This window comes from Diadema setosum, chromosome 9 (genome assembly GCF_964275005.1).
Source record: "Diadema setosum chromosome 9, eeDiaSeto1, whole genome shotgun sequence".
Lineage (NCBI taxonomy): Eukaryota > Metazoa > Echinodermata > Echinoidea > Diadematoida > Diadematidae > Diadema > Diadema setosum.
The window spans coordinates 7,073,533-7,100,840 of NC_092693.1; the positions used below are offsets into that span (position 1 = coordinate 7,073,533).

Below are 27,308 nucleotides of genomic sequence, written 5' to 3' on the forward strand. Positions count from 1 at the left end.
GAACCCTTTTGAAATATCGCCCTCTACTACCTTCCGCCACACGCACTCGGTGACTCGACCAAGCCTGCCTGCTGCTGCCCGCCACCATTCAAAAACGTGTGAAGAACAAACTGTACATAAACAATGCATGTAGGCCTACTAACTGCTGCACTGCACTATATACACTTGTACTTCCGTGCACGTACATTGTACGTCACATGTTGTGTACTCGAGACTCGTCGCGTCGCGGATGGGCAGCCGACCAAATCCACAATACAGCTAGCTATCGGCCGGGAAATCGGGAGTATTCGATCGAGACATCGGGACATCAAAGCTGCAAAAAATGACCTGTAGGCCTACTATCAACATATTATAGGGGATCTGTCATGATCATTAGGACAGAAACAACAGTTTTGTAAAACATTTGATTTCTACAAGGAGGCGGTGCGACCTTTTGTGGCTACTTCCAGTGCAGTGACTTCGGCAGATTTCCTCAGGCTTTTTTCGGTTGCGAGACATCAGTGTGGCTGTGGCAAGTGTGGTAGACTCTACGTTGAATTGACGGTAATCACAATAGGCCCACCTAATACTCGCTCCTTCGCAATCGCAGCCAGCTGGCTGGCAGCTCCTCGGAAAGACTGTTAAATTTGATTTACACTTCCCTAACAGTCTCCTGATCAGTAATTTACCAGTAACTGTTAGCACTGATTAGGGCAGGGAATCTCCTCCTACACGGAGGAGAGCCGTAAATGTCAAAAAAAAAAAAAAAATGATAAAAAACTCCTTCGGGCGGGCCGGACAGACAGATTTTTTTTTTTTTTTTTCTGTCTAACGTTAGATCTATAACGTTAATAAATAGGACCTAACGTTACATCATAGAAATCTACATGGTCTAATTTGTTACGAGTGAAGAGCGACATGGACATGTAAAGTGAGCTTAGGCCTAGTCCCACTTAAAAGTTTATTGTCTTTAGTTTAATAGGTCTAGGCCCCTAGTTCTATTTATGCACTTGTCAATGTAATGACTCACCCCACTACCCCCGGACATGGGTGCGTCATTTCCTCGTTTGGTCCGTCAAATTTGTGACCCAGATGTTCGTCATTTTACCAGCTTTGTCCGTCAAATTTTTGACCGAGGGGTGCGTCAAAATCCCATCATTGTCGGTCAAATTTTTGACCGAGGGATGCGTCATGGTACGTCACTTGGCTATGGAAAATAACACGCATTATTCTGAACCGAGGGGTGCGTCACTTGCTATGGAAAACTGCACGCATTTTTGCACGCTACCAGTACCGTATAGTACCGCGAGTGAAATTACAGTGAGCGTTTTCCCGCGGCAAGTGAAAGTCGGGAAGCGTTTTGGAATAAGAGGGGAAAATGCTTGCCAGAATCTGGCAAACAAATAATTTAAAAGCCACCCTTTCTCCTCACATTTTCTAAATAATGTTCTGTGGTGACAAAGGCGAATTTTTGACAGTAAAAGAAGCGGCAGCAGAAGAAACTGCCTGCCGCATGCCATTTTCTGCTCGCGGGATTAGCCCGACGAGACGCGCGACACTGCGCTGCAGTATGCATCCACCGGACTAGCAATGGCCGCGCACACACAGCGCATCTGCACACATGTGATTGTCATGTATGGATTGCATGCACAGAATACACACTACAAATGTACGGAATACTAGTATCGTAGCGTAATAGCATGCAGCGTGATGTACGGTGAATGACGGTACGGTGCTTACAGGGCCAGGGTAAGGGAAACTTGCCGAAACTTTGACAAATTATGTTTACGAACCAAAAGAAAATGAAATTGCTTGAATAAAACGTATGCAAAAATCGTTTCAGTATTTTCGGGGGTGCGTCAAATGTACCGAGGATGTCCGTCAAAAAAGTGACTTTGGTGTTCGTCACTTTCAACGTGTTGTCCGTCAAAAAAGTGACTGTGGTGTTCGTCACTTGCAGCGTTTTGTCCGTCAAAAAAGTGACTGTGGTGTCCATCAAAAACCCCGTGTGGTCAGTCAAAAAATGACCATGACGCACCCATGTCCGGGGGTAGTGGGGTGCGTCATTACATTGACAAGTGCATTAGACCAAAAGACCAAAAGCGGGAGTTATACTCACAACTACCAATACCATTTTTAATTTCGAAATCTACAGGTAGGCGCCTTCCTTGTAGTAAGTACCTTGTAAATTTAGACCTCTGCCAAGAAGGGTGACTCGGGCCCCCCCCCCCCCCCCCCATGGGCCCACCAGGGCAGGGCCAGGGGCTTGGTACTTCAATGACAATGTAAAGTTTGCAATTGTATGTACCTCTCCGGCTCTCTGGCTGACAGTCTTTGTCAAAAGTCTGGAAAATACAGGAAGTTATTGAATTGCTTGGTGAATGGTATAAGACCATGGGATATTCTTTGTATTTGTAAATTGTTGTTGTACATGAAAATGAGTTGGGGATTAAGGCCTATAATATAACAGGTATGGTATTACCATTGATTACTGCACTGGACAGCATGGTATTAATTCCGGACACGCACATTTTTGCGTACTAAATGACATTCAATATGCGCGATACTTTGTAGATTAGCCTCACAGAGCATTGTGTGGACTGAAATCGCAAAAAATGTGACATAAAAATCTAAAAACGCGAAGAAATTCACATTTTGTTTACCTCAGATTATAGTTGAGTGACCTTCACCTTGTCATAGTCAATAATTAGGCATGTTTGAATCACATTTCATCACTGAAATTCTATGAAATCCCACTCACATACAGGAAAAATGCTGAAGATTCCAATAGAACCTCAAGTTCACTGATCCATACCGGAAATTTGCAGTTAACGTCCTCAAACGCGAACGATGCATTAGTTGTGCGCTAAGGAAGGGGCCCACAACTCGTCACCTGCGCTCCCATAGACAAAGCACGTAAAATAGAAATTAGAAGTTCAAATTCATGAAATTCTTCCGTCGAGATGTTTTCATTGCAACTGATTGACAAAATTGCCCTACAAAATTGCCCTCAATCAGTTGCAGTGAAAACATCTCGACGGAAGAATTTCATGAATTTGAATAATTACGCAGTACCCGCTGCATGCTATAAGGATTAGAACCAACACTTGCTGTCAGGCGAAAGCTCGGTGGTCTAGTGGAGATGACGCCTGTCTGGTGATTAGGAGGTCGTAGGTTCGAATCCTGCTTGAGTATGTACGCCCATGATTTTTTCTCGTGGCTAACTATTATTTATAAACACTGATCAATTCAGTGCTTATTTACGTCCATGTAGGGCAATTTTGTCAATCAGTTGCAAAATAGAAGTTGTCAATTTTTTATCATGTGAACTGGTCGAAATGTTCAAGATAGACATTTTTACCATAAAATATGAAATTTGAGCCTCATTTGCTGATTTTTTTCTCTGTCTTCCGCTCGGTAAGAATGTGTACAGTGATTTGTGGGATGAATTGTGATTCTGGTGCAAGGACAAGGTGCAAAAGACGTTGATTATTTCATTATGAAAATCTTGTCCAAAATTATAATGCGATTTTACACCATGCAAAAAGACAACTTTTTGGAGGGGGGTATATTTGAAGTCTATTTTCAAAAAAAGCGGAGCGAATAATTTTCATATAATTTTGCCGAATTTGTAATTGTCAGAACTTTGTGAATAACTCGCACTATTTTTGGCCGAAATTTTGTCTTCTGAGTACGGAATTCAGAGCCACGAAAGAAAGTGTCTGGTGATAGGATCAACTCTCCTACAAGTACGATCTTGTAGCCTGACCAGACGTGTGTAGCTGATATGTGTATAGTTACCAACTTGAAGCTTTTCCCACTCAGGATCAGATGTGATCTTTATGACACTAGATTCTCTGGAGTATAGAATGAGTATGGTAAGGCCTGAGGGTACCACGTATCGGCAGGGTACCTTGACATCGGCCACCTGCGTATCATGGCTGTTTGTGTATAGAACAAAAATGTACTCGTGAGATTAAGTGGCATTAGCTTTAAAATAATAAAAACGAAGAGACAAAAAACAAACCAAACTAAACATGGTTCATTTACACATCTGCTCTGTAACGACGCATGACGATGCAGTATCAGTAGCTTGTAGTTCTAAAGTGGGATTTGTTGGCAATTGACTTTGTGCAAATGATGCATTGGCATGTTGGCATTATCAGACCATGGGGGAGGGGGGGAGGAATGTGTTTGTTTGTTGTTGTTGGCTTTGATTGTTTATTTTTTGATTTGATGGAAATTGAGTCAATATTCTGGACCAACTTACAGTATGTACTGTAGATCATTGAAATTGTTGCAGTTAAAAGAAGATGATTACAAATTTGTCTTCATCAAGTAGAAGGTTCCCAGAGAATCCATCAGCAAGGGAGTCATACAAAGTGACAGCTTGTTTTTTCATCAATTATACTGGTTATGAACTTGAGAGGGCAGCAAATAGACCATATTGAATGTATTGTCCAGAGTTGTTCAGACATTTACTATTAAAGTGACTGGAGTTGTTGACTTGCTCACATTTCATTCAATTTACATAAAATTTTGAATTAACTTTATTAGAAACAAAACTATACCAAAACTATACAATCCCTTTAAAGGGATTGAATAGATTTGGTCAAGGCCTCACTTTATGTTTTTAACATTTTTTGGTGAGATAACGAGAAATCTCTAATGAAATATGAAAGAGCATGTAATTCACCATTTATTTGATGAAAATTGGTTTTGAAATGGCTGAGATATCCAAAGCAGAGCAATGCTAATAAAAGATGGGACCCGCCTTTTATTATGATACCTTTGGTATCTCGCAAAGAGTTAAAAGCCCGATCCTCATCCCCACCAATACTATACCATCCCTTTAACATCTTTGTGGACCATCGTGAATTAAATGCCCCCTAAAGAAGTTAGAAAGAAAACATAATGGCTAAAAGCACTACTTCATCTTTGGATCAGATGTTTCTTGTGGCGAGTGCACACGCACACACACACACACACACTCACACATGAAATTGGTACGTGTGTGCGACTGAGGGATTTGTTCATGAAGTGCTGGACAATGCTGCCTGTATCCAGATTGAGGGTTGGATAAACCATTTAGAAATCCCCTTTGACCCCACTGTAGACACTAACCCCCACCCCCCCCCCCCCCCCCCCCAAAAAAAAAAAAAGAAAGAAAGAAAGAAAGAAAGAAAGAAAATAAAAAATGCATGACTTAAATGAAAGATGTGTTTTTATTCTACCTTATGGAATGGTAACCATAAATAATCAAAGTCTGATTTAAAAAAAAAAAATGCAACAGCAAAGCAAAAAAAAAAAAATGTGGTTCCTGGGACTTGTGGAAGTGTTCTGCAGACCCTAAATTAGATGACACATAGGGAAAGTACTCTGAATAACCACCCCCACATTGTTTTCTGGGCCATGCTGTCATTTCCTAGTTCAACCATGGCATTCTGTCTGCCTTGCATTATATCACTGTAGAAGCTGAGGGTACAATGTATTGTGTGTGTGTCCTTAGTTTCTACTGTTTAAGGTGGTTTGTCAAGAGAAGCTGTTCATTAGTACCGGAGATTGCAGGCAGGAATGCGACAAAATTACGAATTCCTGCTCAGTACCCTGTGCATCGACCAACATGGATAGCAGTGGGTATGTCTAACATCTAGAAGGGTGTTCTGGTTTGATATTCCACCCACTGCGAGTAAGAGCATGGAATAATTATGAACCTGTTCTCTTGCTATTTCTGTGTTCATTTAACAGAAACCTCTTAGCCATGAAGACATCACGAAGGAGCCATGGTCCAGAGCTGGAGGACAGTGAGTCAAATGATGGGACATCTTCATCTTCAAACAACTGGAGAGCATGGAGTCCAGATCAAGTGCAGGAGTTCTTCCAGTCACGGGGGTTGAATGATGAGGGAGCAGTTATGAAAAGTAGGTATTACGAGTCACCCGATTTGTTGAGAGCATACATAGGACCAGGCATTTATTTTTCCTAACACTAATTTTTGCTTATGGCCAGTAATTGATAGAGTAAAATGACCAGCCATTAGCACTTTAATATCGCGATTGTGATGAGGCGAGATTTAATCATTTTATTTATTCTCGCTCGAAAATGGCTGACACTGAATTTATAAGGCCTACATTCTGAAATTCTTTCGATGACGAGGATTTGCTTCATTATCTTATAATAAACATTTTGTTCAGGCATTAGTATGGTTACCATACTTGGTACCTTTGTAAGATGTTAGACTGTTCCAAAGGTACCTTGTGTGGTTGATTGATTCTTACTTATGCCTGCACTGATGTATATTAGTTGTATACTTTAGCCATCTCTGAGTTTAGTTGAATACCTGTACTCTTCTTAAATCCCCCCAATCCACTCTTCCTCCAGGAGAAAAAATTGAAGGAAGCCTACTACTTGATGTCACAGATGAGAGACTGAAAAGCATGGGAATCAGGTAAGATGCGACACGCTTCAGATTTATCATCTGTTGATTTCTTTCTTGCATGAGGGAAGATGATGCCTGAGATTGAGCCATTCAGACTTCTGTTCCGAGCACAAGTTGGGGAAGAATTGAGAATTAATTGAGGATACTGAATTTACCAGATGACTCGGGAAAGGGGAAGTTCTCTTACTCAGGGCAAGGATTGTCATAAAACTCGAAGATATGTGGTCAGGAGCCAGACCATTGAAGGAATGTAATAATTTCATTTCTATTGGAAACAAGAAGGTTAGCAGATCTTTAAAGTTAGGGCTTCGACTGTATAGCATGCGAATATCTTGCCTTAGACCTGATAACATCTAGTCCTGTGTGTTTGTTTTGTATTTGTTTTTGTGACACAGTGCCTGTGGAGATCGGATTAAGATCATGAAAGCAATAAACTCACTCACCAAGAAAAAAGACCAGGAACTGAAAATAAAGGTGAGACTTTACATTCATTACCTCCCCACCCCCCCCCCCCCCTTCATGTTGCTGAGAAATTCTGACATGACTGCCACTTGTAAACAAGTTTTTACAAATCTCAGTGTTCCTGACGTACACATGTGTGTACTAGCCCAACTTTTCCTATTTTGCAGTTGCCACAAACTGTATCTGCAAATACCAAGGCAGTGAACATCATGATATCTTTGTGCATGGTTTTAAAATTTGAAAGCCATTGCATTTGAAGCATTATTTTCTGTCCATTCAGAGGTAGAAAAAGTGGACTAAAATGTATATACCGGTAGATACTTTTATAGAACAACATAAAAGATGTTGATAGGACCGTTGTAGTGGGGCAAGAACGTACCAGGTAGCTGATGACATGATTTTCATGCAAATCTCCTGGAGGGAGAAATAGGCATTATGATAAGATATACATCCATGTTTACCTGTAACAAGGGGATTTGTGTGTGAAAGTTGTCTGCATATGAGACAGTATACTGCATAGTGTGTCATCATGTTGATACTTTTGTTTTTGTGTGTGTTTGGGAATTGTATATTACTTGGCAATGTAATTTGTCAAAGTATGTCAAAATATGCCAAAGTACATTCCCTACATAAGACCCTAGACTGACTAATAGTACCTATCTTGTCACTAATCAGGTATTCAATGATCCTGTGCATGGACACATTGATTTACATCCCCTGCTGATCAGGATCATTGACACCCCCCAGTTCCAACGGCTGCGTTTCATCAAGCAACTGGGCTGCAGTTACTTTGTCTTCCCCGGGGCGGCTCACAACAGATTTGAACACTCACTGGGGTAATGTGGTGTGCTGTTGTGCACTCCAAGAGCAAGCATACATAGTAGACAATAGGGGTAACAAGATAAGGCGTCATCTTTGATTTTAAAACTTCATCATTCTCCTGGAGTTTTGTTGTGTTTGTCATGACTGTGGAAGGTCAGACGCCCCCAGAACAGGTGGCACATAAAGCAATTTTGACTGTACAAGTGAATGCACTTTTCTCTTGGAATTTTACACTTTTGCTCTATCAAACTAGAGCAGAAGAATTGATGTAACCAAAGATGGCATTTCATCTTGTTACCTCCCCCCCCCCCCAAAAAAAAAAAAAAAAAAAAAATCCCCTAACTTTGAGTATGTCTGTATCGGGTTAGCATTTATCAAATCCAAGCAGGAGTGATTTGACTCATGTCATTTCCAGCTTCAATTATGGAAGGATGCTACCGGTGCCAGTATGCTCACTTACAAAAACAGCTGTCCTGGTACGAATCTAGGCTGGCGGAAGTTGTAGGTCGAGGCAGCGTGTGTTTTCTCTACTGTTTTGTTTCCTTCCTGTGTTTCAAAGATGGGAGATTAGAAACTTGAGTGTCATGTTTTGGCACATTTTGCAGTAATATGACCTTTGTTACTGTTCTGTATCGGTGATGGGGATTGATGGAGTAAGGAAGGGGGAATGGAAATGTGGGGGGGGGGGAGATATTGGATAAAAACATGTTTGTGTATTATTATAACCTTCATGGAACGCACATTGAGGAAGACATAGATTAAGAATATGAGTGGAAGTACTATGACAAATACAAGTGATAATTGTTTTAACTGCACATTAGTATTTATTTTGCTGGAGCAAGTGGTTTAATAGTATTGTCTCCTCTCTCCCTCTGAACTACAGCAGTTCATCAGATGTGGTTTATGATAACTTATATTAGGTCATAGATATTAAGTCATTGATTTGATTTGAGACCATTATCTTGTAAAAAACACAAAGTTAAAACAAAACGTGAACAGTTTGAGATATGTTCTGGAATGAAACCAGTTTTGGTGAGAAACTCGGGGGGAAAAAAAAAATAAGTGCGCCAAATTTAAGTCTACTTGATTGTTAATTGATGTATTACTGTTGTATAGTTGTTTGCACAGTATTCTCCAAGGTATGAATACATCATAAGTTTGAATGTTGCAATGGCATTGATTTCCACTGAATTTGTTGTAAAATGTGTTTACACACCCATATTATACATAGCATATGTTGATGGGGGAGAAGAGATGAGCATGTTCTCATTTAGAATCATATCTGGTATATTCTTACCTAGAGCAGTATGCTTTCACTTCACGTATATGGCAGATGAGCCAGTATGTGTGTACTGGGCTAGTATTTTGAGGGTTTATAGCGACCATTAGGTCCTCCTGGCCTCACTTCAAAATACAGTCAAACCTGTCTATAGCGGCCACCCAGGGGAGACAGAAAAAGTGGCCGTTATAGATGGGTGGCCGCTATAGACAGGTAATCCAACTTTGTGTGCATTGCTTACATGTACATGTATCATCGTTGTATCCTTACATTTACATGTATGTGTGTACGTATTCACACACCGTGTGTTTCATGCATTTAACCATGCCGGTGTATATGAAATTGTTGCACACTGAATGCACAGTAGTATGTGTATTGTCGTGAAGAAAGCTTAACACTAGTGCATTATTATGACTGAATGAGGGATGAATGCAGCAGTGGCGATCACAGCTACAAAACAAAACAAAAACACGCTGAATTATCGGCTCGGCTACGGCTCCATTGGGTTTTTGGCCGCTATAGGCAGGTTAAAATCTATCGCGGGAAACAAAATTTGTGGCTGCTGGCCGCGTTAGACAGGTGGCCGCTATACACAGAGTCTTTAACAGGGCTTTTCTCTTGGGGGGGAGTTTTCAGTGGCCGCTATAGACAGGTGGCCGCTAAGGCAGGTTTGACTTTACTCAAATGCTACAGCCAATTAATGTTTGAAAATAATACGAACAGCGGAACAGGATGAGAGAAGATGATATGGTTTATATTTTTTTTTTAATGTGGTAATCAAACTTTGATAGATTTCATAACTACAATGTACATTAATGCTCCTTACATTTTCTGCCCTTCTTCCTCTCCTCTTGCTTCTTTTCCTTCTCTTCATCTCTTCCTTCTTGTTTTCCTCCCTCTCCTCAAATTTTCTCTCAGTTATGTGACCTGTGTAATATGGTATTTTTCACTTCTGTAAATCTTATTCCATGTCTCGCTATCAATCATGATATGCAGGGTTGCTTTCCTAGCCGGCGAGCTGGTCCGTACTCTGAAGCGAAAACAGCCAGAGCTGGGCATTACTGCAAAAGACCTGTTGTGCGTGCAAATAGCCGGCTTGTGCCATGACTTGGGTGAGTTAAAGTGCATCGGTGCAATTCGGGGGGGGGGGGGGGGGGGGGAATAATTAGCTGTATGGTATTAACTACTGGGGATCCTGTAACAATTTTGTCATGTTGTTTGAATGTACGAGTTTCCATGGTGAGGGGTATATTTGTGAAGGGTTTTGGTATCACCATATGGGAGTCAAGAAGAGGACACCATATGGGAGTCAAGAGGAGGACTGTTTGAATTTATTCTGGGTAGCTGTAACAAGAGGTTGAACAAGCTTAGTAAAATTCTAGGAACTGAGCAGCTGCTCAGGGGCTGACATTTCAGAGGAAAGTAACCGTCCATCACCATTCTGACAGAAAATAGATTTCTCGGTCCAGTTGCATTTTTGGGCTGTTTATGTTGAAACTCCAGTAGTGATCCATTAGTGATGTATTGTTGTGCAATGTAATTATTATATCCAATGTCACTTCATGAAAACATATGAAACTTTGAAATTCTGTAACTTTCCTATAGTTTGTCTGATTTTAATGAACTTTAACTGTTCTGTTCTATTTGAATCAGTATGACTAAGGAGTGGAAACACTGACATTAATTTTATAATCTAATTTGTTATATAAAATCATTATTAAAACTAGTTTTATCATTATTATTTTTGTTGTTAATGTTATCAGTTTTGACCGTTCCGTTTGTAATGCTTGTAACTGAAATATAAAATTGGCTTGGTTTAGATGACATGAATGTAACTCCTTCTCCAGGACATATAACTTTTACAATGAAAAATTAATGATGCATTATTAATATTAAGTACCTATTTTCTAAAGATCTTAGATGTCAACAAGTTGTCTTCATGGTTAATGTTACTAAAACAATTTTCTCTTTGTATTTTGCAGGTCATGGACCTTTTTCCCACATGTTTGATAACTTCTTTATCCCCAAAGTCAGACCAGACATCAAATGGAAGGTAAGCCACATCTAAAAGTTCGTTTCATTTTTTTTTTATTTGTTTGTTTTTTCCCTGAGGAGCCCACCAGTTGTTGCAAAAAAATAACTAGAAAAGCACTCAGAGAGCGCAGACCTCCACCAAGCCAGCAGCTCATTTCCACTTTATGCACACTGAAAATTGCCCAATTTTTCAATATTGAAGCCTTTTATTTACATCATCAGCTACCAGCTACGCAGCGCCTCTCCCAAGCAGAGAATGTGCTTTGGTGCGCGTATGCAAACCTGCATTACACTCAGCTTGAACTGCCATGTTTATTGACCCTATATGCCAAAAGATAAAAAATCCTCCAAAAATCCATAAAAATTCTTGGATCACTACCAAAATTTAGTCATCTGTTCCTTTTGTCACTATAGATTTTTTTTTTTGGAAGTTTCATTTAAATATGTTCACAACTTTTTGAGTTATTTTGCACACAGACTAACAAACAAACAAACCAAACGCTTATTAAAACATTATTTCCTTCTTTGACGGAGGTGATTATACAGAAACCCAAATTTTGTGTGCTGTCTTTGTGGAGAGCACTGAAATGTTATGTTATGTTGTCGGAGGGGAGTTGAGAGCTTATGCAGTGTATGTTGAAGATTGTTATTGAATGATTGCAATCATTGCTTAGTATAACTGCAAATATGTCTTTTTTTTCTTTGTTTCAAGGAGAATTTACACTTGCTCATGTTTTTTTTTAACATACCTACCCCAGTAAAACAACCAAAGCGATTGATTTCTGTTTCTGTAAGCAATGTATTCCTTGCATTGCCAAGGTTTGTGTATTATTTTTATGCCTCCGCAACGAAGTGGCCGGAGGCATTATGTTTTCGGGTCGTCCGTCCGTCCGTACGTACGTCCGTCCATCCCGTTTTGTTTTTGTCGATATCTCAAGAACCGTGTGGTGGTTTTACATCAAACTTGGTATGAGGGTATATCCTTGGGGGATAATACTTTGTGTGGAATTTAGGGTCACAGGGTCAAAGGTCAAAGGTCACAGGTTATTTTGTGAAAAAAAAAAATTGAAATTTCATGTTTTTCTCCATATCTCGCAAATGGTTCAAGGTATCTTCATGGAACTTAGTATATATGCTTGTACCGATGGGCAGTGATTATCTAGGGAAGTTGGGGGTCATGGGTTAAAGGTCAGAGGGGTCAAAGGTCAAGGTCAACTCCTCAAAATATCACTACTTTCCTTAAGATGCAATATGCCTGAAGGTTTTTTGTGTTTTTTTTTAACTTGATGTATGGCATGTATTACCCAATATATATTTTTGGGGAAGTTTCTTGCCAAAAGGTCAAAGGTCAAGTGAAAGTGCTAAATTGCACTTTTTCCTCCATATCTCGGAAAGTAACTCAAGGTATCATCATGAAACTTACATATTTATGCATGTTCTACCTAACAGTGATTCTCTGTGGAACTGTGAAGTCGAAGGTCAAAGACCAGGTTTAGATAATGCTATTTTCCCATTTGATACTGAAATAATACTTTTTCTCAATACCTTGAAAATTACTCAATGCATAAACTTAAAAAAGGGTCAAAAGTCAAGTAAAAATCATCAGTTCCCCAAATACCTGCACTCTGACATTTGAATAATTCATCCAATTGAACCTAGTTCTAGGAAAGTGAACATTCAGCACATTTGTGGCAAACCTGTCATTTTAATATTTTGCCAATTGTGTGAAACTGTCATCACACATTGTCAAGACATTGTACTATAGACCTATTAGGAGAACCATGCATTATGGCGGAGGCATATCAGTCGCCGTAGCGATATATCTAGTTTTTTCTGACACACTTCAAATAACATGCTGTAAACTGAAAGAACAGTTTCACAGGTTCTTGGGATTTTGTCATAATGAAATAGTCTGTATCTAATGTGACCACTGGTTTACAAGGCTCCATGAGAAAGTAAGTGCTGAAGACTTTATCTCATTAAGAGTTTACTACTTACGGTTCTGCATTAGTAGGTTCTTCCCTCTTCCTCCTCCTCCTCCTCCTCCTCATTCTCATTTCATCTTTGCTCATTTTTCCCACAAGGTGTCTCGTGGGGTAACATGGTGTTAGGCTGTTTGCATGTTTTGTTTGTTTTTACTCATGTTCTTACCCTAATGAATGACATAAGAATTTGAGCTGATAGGTTTCAATATCTGCAATTCATGGTGTATCTCAAATAGTTCACAACCTTGAACAAATTTTACAATCTGTGAAATGAGAAAGCTTTGCACATTGTAAAATAAATGAATTAGACTATGATAGGAGAGCCAATGGTATATTTCTTCTTATTTCCCCCTCTATATACAAACAGTCATGAATAATGTTGAGATAATATATGGTAATCAAGAAATTAGAAATAATTTGGTTCATTTTGCTTTTTGCGTGCACCTCTATACATGTCGTCATGTATTTCACTCACCCTATGGTCCAAATTGACTTATTCCCAATCATTCAAATACTTTCATTACTAAAAAAAAAGAAGAAAAAAAAAAAAAAATCTGTTCCATTTGTCTCCCCATTACCCAACCACAGCATGAACACTTGTCAGTTCGGATGTTTGACCACCTCATCAAAGAGAATGAACTTGAAGCCGCGTTCAAGAAGTATGAACTGGATGAAGATGACCTTGTGTTCATCAGAGAGCAGATAGAGGGACCACAAAAAGAAGGCGGTAAACAGGTGTGTGAAAGGGGTGTGTAAAGTTGCTGGTATGTGGTAGGGACTCAGAAAATCCCTTTAAAGGGTGTGTACAGTTCTGGTTGAGGAGAGGATTTAGTTTTAAACGTTTTGTGAGATATTCAGAAACCACTCTCTAAGAAGTAAAAGAGCTTGCAATTCTAAGGGGTATCAAAAGTTTATTTGATGAAAATCGGTTTTGAAATGGCTGAGATATCCAAAAACAACGTGAAACAAAGAGAACCTAATAAAAGGCGTGGCCTGTCACCTTTTATTACTATCACTTTTTTTTAAATATCTCAGCCATTTCAAAACCAATTTTCATCAAATAAACATTGGATTCTTCTTAAAATTACATGCTCTTTCATATTTCATAAGAGGTTTCTCATTATCTCACTTAGCAATGTTCAAGACATGGATCCCCACCTCAACCAGTACTGTACAGTCCCTTTAACTGCATGATATCACACTTAAAAGAATAAAGATGGAAAAAAAAAAATCCTGAAGCACATTTTTTTTCAATGCTGAAATGAGACACATTTCAGATCTGATATACGCTCTGATATACGCTCATGTTTTGAAGTTCATGCGAAGTACAGTTGGCTCATCAATTTCTGATCTTGTTATGGGCACAATCGGGTCAAAGGTCTGGCTTCCATGACATCCTGACTAAGACGCAACTGTATTGTGATTGTATGTGACAAATCACAAGCATGATAATGTGATTCCTTGCAGGTAGCATTTCAATAGAATACTTCAGTGGAATTGATTAAAAAACAAACGTTTTCTTGGCCACGTTTGCTTGTGACTGTGGCCAAATGTCTTGCTCGTGTCATTACGTCTGACTGCCTAGTGATTTGGTTGCTACAAACCTGCATGTTTACAGGCACAAGGGAAAATATTTCTCGTATTAAAGGACCTGTGCAGTGCAGTACATGTTGATTTTTGTTGATGATAATACCCTCAACGATATTCATATGTAGCAAAGGGATATATGTGCATGCATTCCGTAATGATTTATCTAATATTTGTCCCCGCCGAACGAGTTCGAGCAGGGGACTATGAAACGGGCTCCGTACGTGTGTGTGTCCGTGTGTCCGTCCGTCCGTGTGTCCGTCCGTCCGTGTGTGATCAAAATGTTCAAAATGCTACTCCTTCGCCATTTCTAACCCGATTTTGATTCTGTTTGCTTTATATGATAGCACTACATGGGAGCTTTGAAACTTCTATACAGAATTTCAGTTGTGACCTTTGACCTTGACCTTTGACCTATATTGTACATTTTGCTTCAAAATGCTACTCCTTCGCCATTTCTAACCCGATTTTGATTCCGTTTGCCTTATATGATGGCACTAGGTGAGGGCTTCAAAACTTCTACACAGAATTTTGACCTTTGACTTCTTTGACCTTTGACCTTGATTTTTGACCTGTATTGTACATTTTCCTACCAAATGCTACTCCCTCGCCATTTCTAACCCGATTTCGATTCCGTTTGCTTTATGTGATGGCACTAGGTGAGGGCTTCAAAACTTCTACACAGAATTTTGACCTTTGACTTCTTTGACCTTTGACCTTGATTTTTTTACCTATATTGTACATTGGCTACAAAATGCTACTCCTTCGCCATTTCTAACCCGATTTTGATTCCGTTTGCTTTATGTGATGGCACTAGGTGAGGGCTTCAAAACTTCTACATAGAATTTTGACCTTTGACGTCTTTGACCTTTGACCTTCATCTTTTTACCTATATTGTACATTTTGCTACTGAATGCTACTTCCGGCGAGGACATATATTACGCACCGCGTAATTTCTACTTTTCCTTGTTTTCTTCAGATCACTTGGATGTGATAAAAAAAAAAAAAAAAAAAAAAAAAAAAAAAAAAAAAAAAAAAAAAAAAAAAAACTTCCACACCAAGATTCTACTCATGACCTCATCTGGCAATCATTTGCCAAAAAGAAAAAAAAAAAAAAGACATTTAAAATGCATCTTTCCCTAGACTAAGCATAACTTGCATGTTTCTGTGCAATGCCTTTTGTTAGTCATATTAGTTACATTGAAGCATGAAGAACTTCAGAAATACCCTGATCTTAATAGTGTTCACCAAAGTAATTCTTCACTCCATTGTTCCCTGCATTCGATAGGGTGCAGAGAATTGGGCATACAAGGGACGGGGCAAGATGAAGTGCTACCTCTACGAGATCGTGGCGAACAAGCGCAACGGGATCGACGTGGACAAGTGGGACTACTTCGCCCGTGACTGTCACAACCTGGGGATCGCCAACAGCTTCGATCACTGGCGGTTCATGACCTTTGCCAGGGTCCTTGAAGTGGACGGAGAGATGCAGATATGTAGCAGAGACAAGGTCATTTTCAGTCTTTTTTACCCTGAAAATCCATTTAAAGTAAAGTCAGAAAACTATTACTCTGTGTTGTCTCATTAAGAATGTTAGCCACCCTTGTGGTTTTTGCTGGCGATTTAGAAGTCTGAACCACTTCTGCACCTCCCCTTCTACAATTAAAGGGAAGGTAAACCCAAAGAGCAATGTGGATTGAGTGAAAGCAGCAACATTAGTAGAACACATCAGTGAAAGTTTGAGGAAAATCGGACAATCGATGTGAAAGTTATGAATTTTTAAAGTTTTGGTGTAGGAACCGCTGGGTGAGGAGACTACTAGAGGATATGACGTATGAGTGGACAGCAATACAAAGAAAATATAAAGGAAATTCAACAAATATTCACTTTTCTACAATCATGAAAGAGCAATGGACCAATCGCTTTCAGAAAGCAGGGGGAATAATTGCTACCCTTAACATATGTCAATATCAAGTTGATGGAATTTGTAATTTTCATGAAAAATGGATTTTTGCAGAATTTTCTTTATATTTTCTTGGTATTGTTGTCCACTCATACGTCATAACCTCTAGTAGTCTCCTCACCCAGCGGTTCCAACATCAAAACTTTAAAAATTCATAACTTTTGCATCGATTGTCCGATTTTCCTCAAACTTTCACTGATGTGTTCTACTAATGTTGCTGCTTTCACTCAATCCACATTGCTCTTGGGGTTTATCTTCCCTTTAACAGTTATTGCTTTCACACTACCTTAGAGAGAGGGATGCACAGAGATGCCACAACTGGTACTTTTTTTGCAGTATTTTGTCCCCCCCCCCCCCCCCCCACCAAAAAAAAAAAAAAATAATAATAAAAATAATACTCTTTCCCCCAAATTTTGTTACTACACATGTCTGTTGCAGGAAAGGGAAAATATGGTTTTCCATTAAAAATACACCTTTTCAGGCTGCAGAATTCTGCATCGCTGTTTAAAAAAATAGGCATCCCATGGGGCATGTGATTTTGAAGGAAGATAAAAGCTCAGAAAATTATCATCCACTTTGTTTCTAAGTACCTCAAGGGATTTATATTGATATATGAATCAAATCAAACGTAATATATCAATGTGAGAGATAAAACTACACTCTCTTCAAGTATATTTTTTTTTCAATGTGAAATATATGAAAAAATGAATGAACCTAGTGCTGTAAAACCAGAAACTTTCATGAATTGGAGCCAACTACCCTTTTATTGGCATGAAACTGTCACGATTGCCACTGGCATTCAATGCATTGTGTATAGACAATACTTCGTGGTGCAATTTGCTTTGCTAATCTTGGCCCCTCGCAAAAATTTGCAACAGTTTCATGCATGCAAAAATGTCTGGTTTTACATAACGCATCAGTATGTTTTTGATGGATATGTGCTTTCTTTGTTCTCTGACTCCATGCAGGAAGTGGGCAATCTGTATGACATGTTCCACACAAGGAATACCTTACACCGGAGAGCATACCAGCACAAAGTGAACAAAATCATAGAGACCATGTGAGTAAATATGTCACTTGCCAGACCTTGTTATGAGTGAATCATGCATTGTTTGGAGAAATTTTTCCTCACGAGTGAGAGTTCTTTGGAGAACTTGATAATTAATTATGGTCCACTATCATGTGATCATGGCAATCCAATTTGCTGACAGGTCAATGCCTTCCAAGCACATGCCTTTGGATACCCAATTTTGGAAGTTATTTAATCAAACTTGGAAAATAGATAAGGAAAATGTCATTACATGGCTATATATTATTTCAATGTGAGGTAAAATCTGATGAAATTATGTGTGAATTAGGTTTTTCTTTTTAATGAATCTGTATCGACAACATGTGTTATGGAAATGAAATTTCATTTCAATTGAATTGAAAAGATCAAGTTCAAATTATTGAAATTGATATGTACATGTGATTATTTCAGATGTAATCTTTTAAAGCATGGGCCATTGTCGCAGTATACTAAAGGCAATTCACCACTCATTTTGAAATAGCATCTAGCTTGGGGCTTGAACAGAAGATGAGGTAACAGTCTTTTTTTTTTTTTTTTTCATGGAATTGAGCAATAAGAGTTTGGTTTCTTTGAACTTTGTAAATGAGCAAAACATTAACAGAAAACTGGTTATTTCAGAACAAATTCTGATGGAGGTCAAAACATGCAGTGACAGATATCTGTGTGGTAAGTATGCTAAACTCCCTACACTATCATTTCCCCCAGTGTGTATGGTGTGAGGTTTCATATTTACTTCTTTTCATTTGTGTGTGTTTTTGTATGTGTTCAGGATAGTAGAGGCCCTAGTCAAGGCTGATTCACACCTGAGGTTGTTTCCAGGAAAAGACGGGTACGTTCTCAAGGTCCTATTGATTTTGATTTCATCCCAGGATATGCAGTGTGGCACAGATGTTGAATATTCATGACACAAAGAATTAGTTACATTGTAGGTTTGCTGGCAGGATGTCCTCGCATGTGTTCAGAGTGGAATGCCCTTCCATGTTTATGTTGACTTTAAAGGACCTATACACCGCAAATATGTATTGACTTCTGTTGATTTATGATACCTTCAACATTACTTGTGTGACAGAATGAATGTCTGATTGCATGCCATTTTATCAAAAGATTCTATTTTTCGTCAGATTACTTAGATATGCCTACAGAAAACTTTTCAAACCAAAATTCTGAAGTTGGTGTGAGCATGTTGTAAAATCACACTTTGAATAGTGTAATTGTTAGTGCAACATGTTGAAACTTGCAAAGGTTTGATATCATCATGCTAACCTGGTCTTTGATTCTGAGCAATATCAGTAACAGCAAAATTACCCATTCATCAAATTGACCCCAAATTTCTTATCAACTAACAATGAAATGATTGTCAAGATAATGATATTTACATTCATTTGATTTACACTAGTTTGCAAAGCCAAATCAAATGAATATGTGGTTGATTACAATGGGGAGGGGAGGGGGCATTTCATTTTTCGAAAGTGTCTCAAAATACAGTTGTATGGATTTAATCAAAGGAATGTTTAGTACTAGAATTGTTATCATTTTCTTACTTGTGATAATGATTATCATTACCATCCGTATAATGTAGATATAAACAGGTAGCAACCTGCTCAAGGTTGCACTATTACTATATTTACATGCACTCTGCCATGTAACAGGAAGCTACTGACGATGTCGGAGTCCCTGGACGACATGCATGCGTATACCCAGGTGACGGACAGTGTCCTCGAGCACATCATATTTTCTCGCTCCCCCGAGCTGGAGGAATCACGCGCCATCATCCAGAAGGTCCTCACCAGACAGCTGTACAAGTGTGTGGGCCAGTCACAGCCCCCTGGCACCACGAAACTGGAGGTAAGGCAAGCATGGCATAGGTGTGTCAATCTTAAACAAACTGTACCGCAGTTGATGGCCTGAAGACTAATGAAACCATTTATTGTTTAAGTCCTTCTGGTGGTGATTTAACTCAGTCGGAAATGCATCTACCTCCCAATCCAAATGATTGAGCAATGTTGTCTGTAATCATACCATTCCATCTCGTAAGGGGCAAAGTACTGTTTCCCTCAGATAGGACATTAAATAGAGGTCACGAGTGTGAGAGAGTCACAACTCATGCATGTGAAAGATCCCACTTTCATTCATTGCAAAGAACAGGGTGCTAAGCTGGTAACCTGGTGCTAACCTACCCTCACAACAAAAATGGGGGCATGATGCCAACCCCTCATTGTTCGCCCCAGGTGACTGCCAATGGTTAAACAGTATTATCCAGACACATTGTGCCGTGCAAAGAAGAAGTTGAAATGTTTTGTTTTAATCGGCTGAAGTGCTACGTGATTTGCATCCAGTTCATGACACTGGTCATGATGTCCGCTTCAAGTATCACACTGCTTTGCCATTACTACACGATAGCTTGCTAACCCTTCCGTCCTACGTGGTTGCAGATTTGTCTTTAGAGTTAAAACTTGTCTTTCCAACGCATAATCAACTCCATGCCATTATGTCGTAGACCTCCTGCACTTGAATTTTACCCCTTGACATCTTGCAGCCACAGATATTTAGGAAAAAAAATCTCCATCTAGTCTTTTTCTGCTCCAACGAACTCTTGGTAAACCCCATGGTGTAATGGAGATATTACCTATATCACATTCATGTTCTACTGTATGTATACATTCTGTCTCTTTACAGTAATGTTTAGCTAGTGGAGAAAGATATAAACACAGTCGCATGCAAAAACAATGTGAAGGGGCCATCATGAAGTAAATGCATGCCTATATCCTGAATTGGCTATCACTATCAAATCTGTTGTGGTCATCTTCAGTGAAGATCAAAGAGGCATTGCTGATCCCTCACATCTTGAGGAGTTACAGGGTATAAGAAAGTGTTTAAATCACCCAATGGACACAATAGATTAAGGGGGGGGGGTTGTTAGTGACGTATGCTTTGACACATATCATGGTCACATATCGTCGCTGGGGTGACAAGACCTCGTATCTCAAAAATGTCCCAAAAAATTTTTTTAGCTTAATGGTCAAATAATGGGTCAAGTGATGTCTTGGCCAAATCCTAACTGTCTTACTCCAAAAATGAAGCCACCATGACATGTCAAAGAGAAAGCTTTCCCATTCACTATAGTGCTTTGGCCGCCATGTTTTTTTCGCTCTCCTGAACATTTGACAATTTTGAGATACGAGGTTTTGTCACCCCAGCGACGATATCATTTCTGTGGAATTTAAAGTCAGAGACTTTAATAACATTTTGTAAACCTTACTGTTATAATAAAGAATGACTAGGGAGTCCCTAATTGCAAATGTAGGTGTGATCATATTGTTACAATGTCATAAGAATATTTCACTTTCCCAGAGAATTCGTCATTTTGAAGATTTTTTTTTTCTCTGTAATTTTTTTTTTTTTGCTACCCCCCTCATTAGTTTGCCTGCTAGTGAAGTGGCCACCATCTGTAGTAGCCTGTTGTCCGCAGCGACTTCAAAGATTAGTTGCATTTTGTCTGTGCATCTGTTAGTGCTCCCAATTTACTTATTTTTGCCCCTTTGCAAACAATTCATGACAAACATTCACTTTCTTGTACCTCTCTTTGTCAGAGTGAATTTGAAATCTGCAAGCAGATCTGCACTGCTCTGTCTGATGAAGAGCTTGGTGGACCCCAGTTGGACCTCGATGACTTGATTGTTCATGTGAGTGTCGGAGCACGAGGCATGAGTAGTGGGTAGAACAGAGTAGGGAGCAGCTGAGGATTCGAGACCATGATTTCTGCCGCTCCTGGAAGTCAGATGTTCATACACTTGTTTTGTTTACATGTAGCATCCAAAAGTAAATTAATTTCAACTGCTTCATGTTAATAGGCAGTTTGTTTTTACAATTTATACCTCCTGTAATTTTGCAGAAAAAAAAAGGTATAATATGTTTGGAGCAGTTTAGAAATCCCAGAAATGGGATTTTACAAGTTGTTGGTCATGCTGTCTGTGTGTAGGATGCTATTAGAAGAAATGGTTTGCAGAAAAATGAAACATATTCCAAATATTACTAGTACAAACTACTGTATCGATATGTACATGCATGCATGTGAAGATATTAGCTTAGTGCCCATATATGTGTGTGTGTGTGTGTGTGTGTTTGTGTATGTGTAGTAGTCACATTTTTAATAGCTGACATTCATCATTATAAGTCAGACACATGTAACTGAGATTAGTATGATATTGTGATATGTCGCTTTTTATAAGCCATTGAGTCTTTTGACCTCATCATTAAAATCTCCAATGGCCTCTCACAGGTGGTCAAACTGGACTACGGCATGGGGAATCAGAACCCAGTGGACTATGTTCGGTTCTACTCCAAGGAGGATCCCTCCAAGGCAATCATGATCCGCAAAGGCCAGGTAGGGGAAACTCTCGTCGCGAATCTACTTTTGTGTGCATTGTGGGATAGGAATCCAGGTGGAATTGATTTTTAAAGAACAGGAACAACTGCAACAACAAGAGAGCAAAGAGAGAAACCTGAAATTATTGCACAGCAGGCAGTGTGTGCTCAAAGCAGGGAATTAACATCTTGAATGCATACTGCCACAGTGCTTGTCCCCCTGAGCCAGACACTGCTGTAAAAGTGGAAATATTCGCACATTTCGCGCATTCAGAAGCTAGCATGAAAATAAAAGCATGGGAACATTTTTGCATGACATATGTTCCAGTAGTTGATGTCTTGATTCCGCGGAATTATTAACGTGAAATTCATCTTACCCAGCCGAGCATGAAAAATTACTCGCGCAAAAATATCTACTTTTACTGTATTATATGCCTCATTTGATTTATCTGTGATTTTGATTGGTTGACGTTGGGGGTATAGATTCAAGAATTTAAAAAAAGGATATAAAAATCATTTAAAGAAAATATGTAAAGTAAAATGCAGGCTTGATTTCAGTGTGCCTTATAAAGGATTAATGTAAACTACCAGCAAGTGGTTAACAGGTATTTCAATAACAAAAATATCATTGCTAGAAAGAATTAAGAATCTACTGGACTGTTGAACACAGAACTGAGTAACAATAAATTGAGGAATAGATGAGATAAGAAAAACAATACTTTTGTACCACACTGCATCATTGTTATACCTTGGCCTGAAGGGTCCTGCAGGCCTCTTTTCCTTTTTAGCTCACCTGAGCCAAAGGCTCAAGTGAGCTATTGCGATCGCCCTTCGTCCAGCGTCCGGCGTCCGTCGTGCGTAAACTTTTTACATTTTCATCTTCTTCTTGAAAACCCCAAGACCGATTTTCATCAAACTTGGCAGGTAGCATCCCTAGGGTGTTAGGAACTCAATTTGTTAAAATGGGCACCATGCCCCACCCAGGGGGCCCCCAGGGGGGCCAAAACCCCCCAAAATTAAGGAATCTGTAAAAATCTTCTTCTCTAGAACCAGAAGTGATAGAGCTAAGTTATTACTATGAGTTATTACATTGATGACTGCAGTTTCAAGTTTATTCACGGCAGAATCAGGGGTGCCCCCCTTGGGACCCAGGGGAGGGGGGTGGGGAGGGGTCCTAATGGGGCCTAAATTATACATTTTCATCTTCTTCTTGAGAACCCCACGACCAATTTTCACCAAACTTGGCAGGTAGCATCCCTAGGGGGTTAGGATCTCAATTTCTTAAAATGGGCACCATGCCCCACCCAGGGGCCCCAGGGGGGCCCAACCCCCCCCCCCAAAAAAAAAAAAATTAAGGAATCTGTAAAAATCTTCTTCTCTAGAACCAGAAGTGATAGAGCTAAGTTGATACTATGAGTTAGTACATTGATGACTGTAGTTTCAAGTTTGTTCATGGCAGAATCAGGGGTGCCCCCCTTGGGACCCAGGGGAGGGGGGGGGGGGGGTTGGGAATGGGGGCCTGAATTGTACATTTTCATCTTCTTCCTGAAAACCTTATGATGGATTTTCGTCAAACTTGGCAGGTAGCATCCCTAGGGGGTCAGGATCTCAATTTATCAAAATATGCACCATGCCCCACCCAGAGGGCCCCAGGAGGCCCCCAATCCCCCCAAATTAAGGAATCTTAAAAAATTTGGGCCCTTATTGTACATTTTCATCTTCTATTGAGAATGCCTGGTCAAATTTTAGTAGAGCTGTGAATAATTTAGATTAGTGACTGCGTGAAAGGTGAACTTGCGATACTCAGGTGAGCGCTAGACCCGCGGGTCTCTTGTTTTTTTTCTGGTTGTCCATCTGGTCGTGTGTCCAACCTAGCTTGTCTGTCCTACATCTTGTCTTACATTTGTTTCCATGTTTGTTGCAGGTGTCTCAGATGTTGCCAGAGAACTTTGTAGACCGTTACATCCGTCTCTACTGCAAGCACCGTGATGCAGAGAGCCTACAAAAAGCCGAGAGGTGCTTTTACAAGTGGTGTGAAGACCAAGGCTTTGGAAAGCCAAAGGTACCGCTCCTCAACTGCATTCAGATTAACTTCTTACATTACACTGATATACAAATAATGTATACAGGGGAACCTTGTTATAATGAGTAACTACCTGGTAAAACCTATGGCAATTACAATGTTAAATGAGGGTTTTGCTATACCCGGCCTCTGTACAATAAGGTTCCACTTTATATTCATATATCACATATGCATATATACACCCCACCCCCCCCCCCCCCCACACACACACACACACGCATATACCGGTGTGTATGTGTGGGTGTATGCGTGTGTGTCAGGCATTGCATAACAAATCTGTTATACCGACAAAATTACATTTTCTGTCCCCATTGTTCTCATTGTGTATCAAACTTACATGATTTGTCTATGAAACATAAATGAAACCCAAAATTTAGTAAAATCAAATAGCAGATCTTCACCAGATCAAGAAGTTTCACCACCCCAAGTCATAATGCATTTGGACAATCTGGAAGATGAAGAATGTAAGTAGTTTGCGACAGCAGCAGTGGTGGCTGTTTGATACACCATTTAGGAGAAGAATACTTCTAGATATATGTGGAGCCCCTGAAGGAATACTTGGAATTCAATTTATTACATATCATCAAGTGGTATTACAGGAAGGTTGTGCCAAGTCTGCATCAAGGCTGAAGTTGTCTTGAAACACAAATGAGCATCATGCACCCAGGGGCTCATGTATTTTACTGATTTTGCCCAATCAACTTTTTTTTTTTTTTTGCACTGGGGTCTACTTTCCCTCAAATTCCCTAGAATGAGCTTCATACCACTTGTGCATATAACAGTGGGTAATATTGTGCATCTAACTTTACAAGGTAACGGCTTGAGAAGCAAATTGTGTTGAATCTCATAACATTTTCTGATTAAAAATTGCACTTTTCTCTATCTCTCTCCCATATTCCAGCCTGGAAATATGTTGGATCCAGCAATGACACCCTTCAAGCAAGATGGAGAGAAAAACAACGAAGAAGATCAACCTCCTAGAAAGAAGTCAAAGACGAACCTTGTGGACAAATTCTAGCCATGCTGTTTTATCCCTGTGTTTTTTGTTCCTTCTATTGTAGTTTGTGTCATCCTGTTCATTCACTCTTTTCTTTTCTTTTCTTTTTTTTTTTTCTTGTCAAAGTTTCAATCAGTATGGTGCTACTTCTGTTGCCATTGTACTTGAATTGAGTTCTGTTCTGCTTTTGTTGTAGTGATGGTTATTCTGGTTTCTTTTCTTCCACTGCAAATGCATGGTGGCATGTATCAGCAACATCTATTGCACCTGCATATAGTGGTGTTAGAATCGCCTTATCATGTTTATGACAGCGAGAAAGGAAAACAATAAGCAGGCTTTTGTTATGACAAAGAATAATCCTTAGTTGTACATTTCAAAGGCCTTCTAAAGATGCGATCCTGAAAACTATGTTGCGAGTGAGAAAGGGGGAGAGAAGGTCATGCCTTAGTGTCAGAATGTCGTATTGCAATCTTGCTACTTCAGAAGAACCTAGAATATGTAACCGCTTACCTCATAGTAGTGTACCTCAGTATCTATGTGTCATGCCAGTGCACACAAGATTGTCCATTTCAAATGCACAAATAGATCATTTGTCTGGAATTTTGTAATTGTAATTTTTGGAACTGCCGAGGTGAACAGATGGATTAGAGCTTGAGTCATGTACCATTCATGTTATGCAGACAAATATCTTATATAGAGCAACTATTGATTTTGATATAAGCAGGGATGGCACTATTACATTGGACAGTGCTTTAAATTCAAATATGAAACTTTATGCTTGCCTTCAACTACTTGTAATTTATGTACAAAAAGAATCATGCTTGGTGGACACACCCTGAATGTATGTTTGAAGCAGTGTATTTATCAAACAGGAAAATGCCATTCAACTAAACAATTGCCTCTAAACCATTCCAATCAAATTAAACATCAAACCCTGTTTAACAACTTCACTTAGAATGAGGCTCTGCATTGAACAAGGGAAATTCAGTGGTCTTGATTTTGCATTACTGTTCATTTTTGCTGGTCTCTTTTTTATTATGTTAATGACAAGGTAAAAGTTCCAACTGGATAAAACCAGTGGTCCTGGCAACCTTGTTATAACCGTGTTTCCCTGTATAGGTAGCAGCTCTAGCTTTCCAAACATCATAGCTGGTCTTGAACAAAAAAATGTTCAGCTGCCTTTAATAGTTATGTATAGCTACTCCCCAAAATAGACAGTACTTAGTATAGTGCTAATACATGATCTCACTTTACATCACCACTTTGGGATAGTCTCATACGATGTACCAGAAAGTATATGCAAAAATTTCTCAATCACAAATTGTCGTCTTTAGCCAAAAAAGTGACAAGCACACAAACAAACAAAACAAAATTAAAAGAAAAGAAAAAATATGTTTCTGATGAATTAAGTCAGATTTGTGAAAGAGGAAATGATGTTACTTCTGGTTCTCAATTTTTAAACCATTTGGTGTCTGTAGCAGATAGATGTGATACATGTAGTTTATATTTATTCATGTGATGCTGTTAAACTATAGCGTCTGTACCATTTTAATCTTTTACATTGTATCTGTAGAATAGATGCATGGCTGACGTTTTAACAATAATGCTCAAAGGACTGTATGTTATCATGGACCTACTACACACATGGACATTCATCGTATCGTTAATTAATTCATGCACCTATACATCTGGAAAGGGCCACAAAGACATTTTAACATGCTTCACTGCTTCGATCCCATCATCGTCACCACCAGCAAGCAGGGAGAAGAACAAGACTATATGCGCAGAAGAAAATAACTCACAAAAATCAAGTAAAGTGAATGTGCAGTTGTGGTGTATGTTAGGAAATCATGCCTCAAACAATTTCACTTGGGAGAAGCAGGCAGTTTTTAAAAGAAAGCTAACATTTTGGAAGAATGATTGTCATCTGTGATCTCAATATTTCACTTTTCTCCAGCTTATTCCAGAGCAAAAAGGGACGGTAATGGTAGAGAACAGGTATATCTTGCCATTAGGCAAGGTCTTATGTGTGTGTGAAAATGTGCGAATCAGCAATTATCCATCTTTTGACACAAAATTTGTCATGTTCTAAGGTTTTGCTGCTCCTCATCGTCTGTATTTATTCAAAGACAATTTCTGTCTGAAAAAGGCACATCAGTGAAACAAGACTGCAATGAGGGAAATGGTTCTTTTGTTAGTGACAATGCACGATTGCACAATCGCCATTATCCAAGCACCTGAATG

General features: G+C 39.3%; 1 protein-coding gene across 1 annotated transcript; it reads left to right on the forward strand.

The window, feature by feature from the left end:
- Nucleotides 1–354: 354 nt before the first annotated feature.
- LOC140232542 (deoxynucleoside triphosphate triphosphohydrolase SAMHD1-like) lies at nt 355–25,787 on the forward strand. Its single transcript, XM_072312639.1, has 16 exons — nt 355–543; nt 5,728–5,900; nt 6,361–6,427; nt 6,814–6,892; nt 7,556–7,716; nt 9,978–10,093; nt 10,964–11,034; nt 13,589–13,735; nt 15,876–16,097; nt 17,519–17,610; nt 18,389–18,448; nt 19,269–19,464; nt 21,210–21,302; nt 21,899–22,003; nt 23,909–24,046; nt 24,969–25,787. Exons 2-16 carry the CDS (start codon nt 5,741–5,743, stop codon nt 25,083–25,085), a joined length of 1,824 nt encoding a protein of 607 aa, XP_072168740.1. The 5' UTR covers nt 355–543; nt 5,728–5,740; the 3' UTR covers nt 25,086–25,787.
- The last annotated feature ends 1,521 nt before the right edge of the window (nt 25,788–27,308 follow it).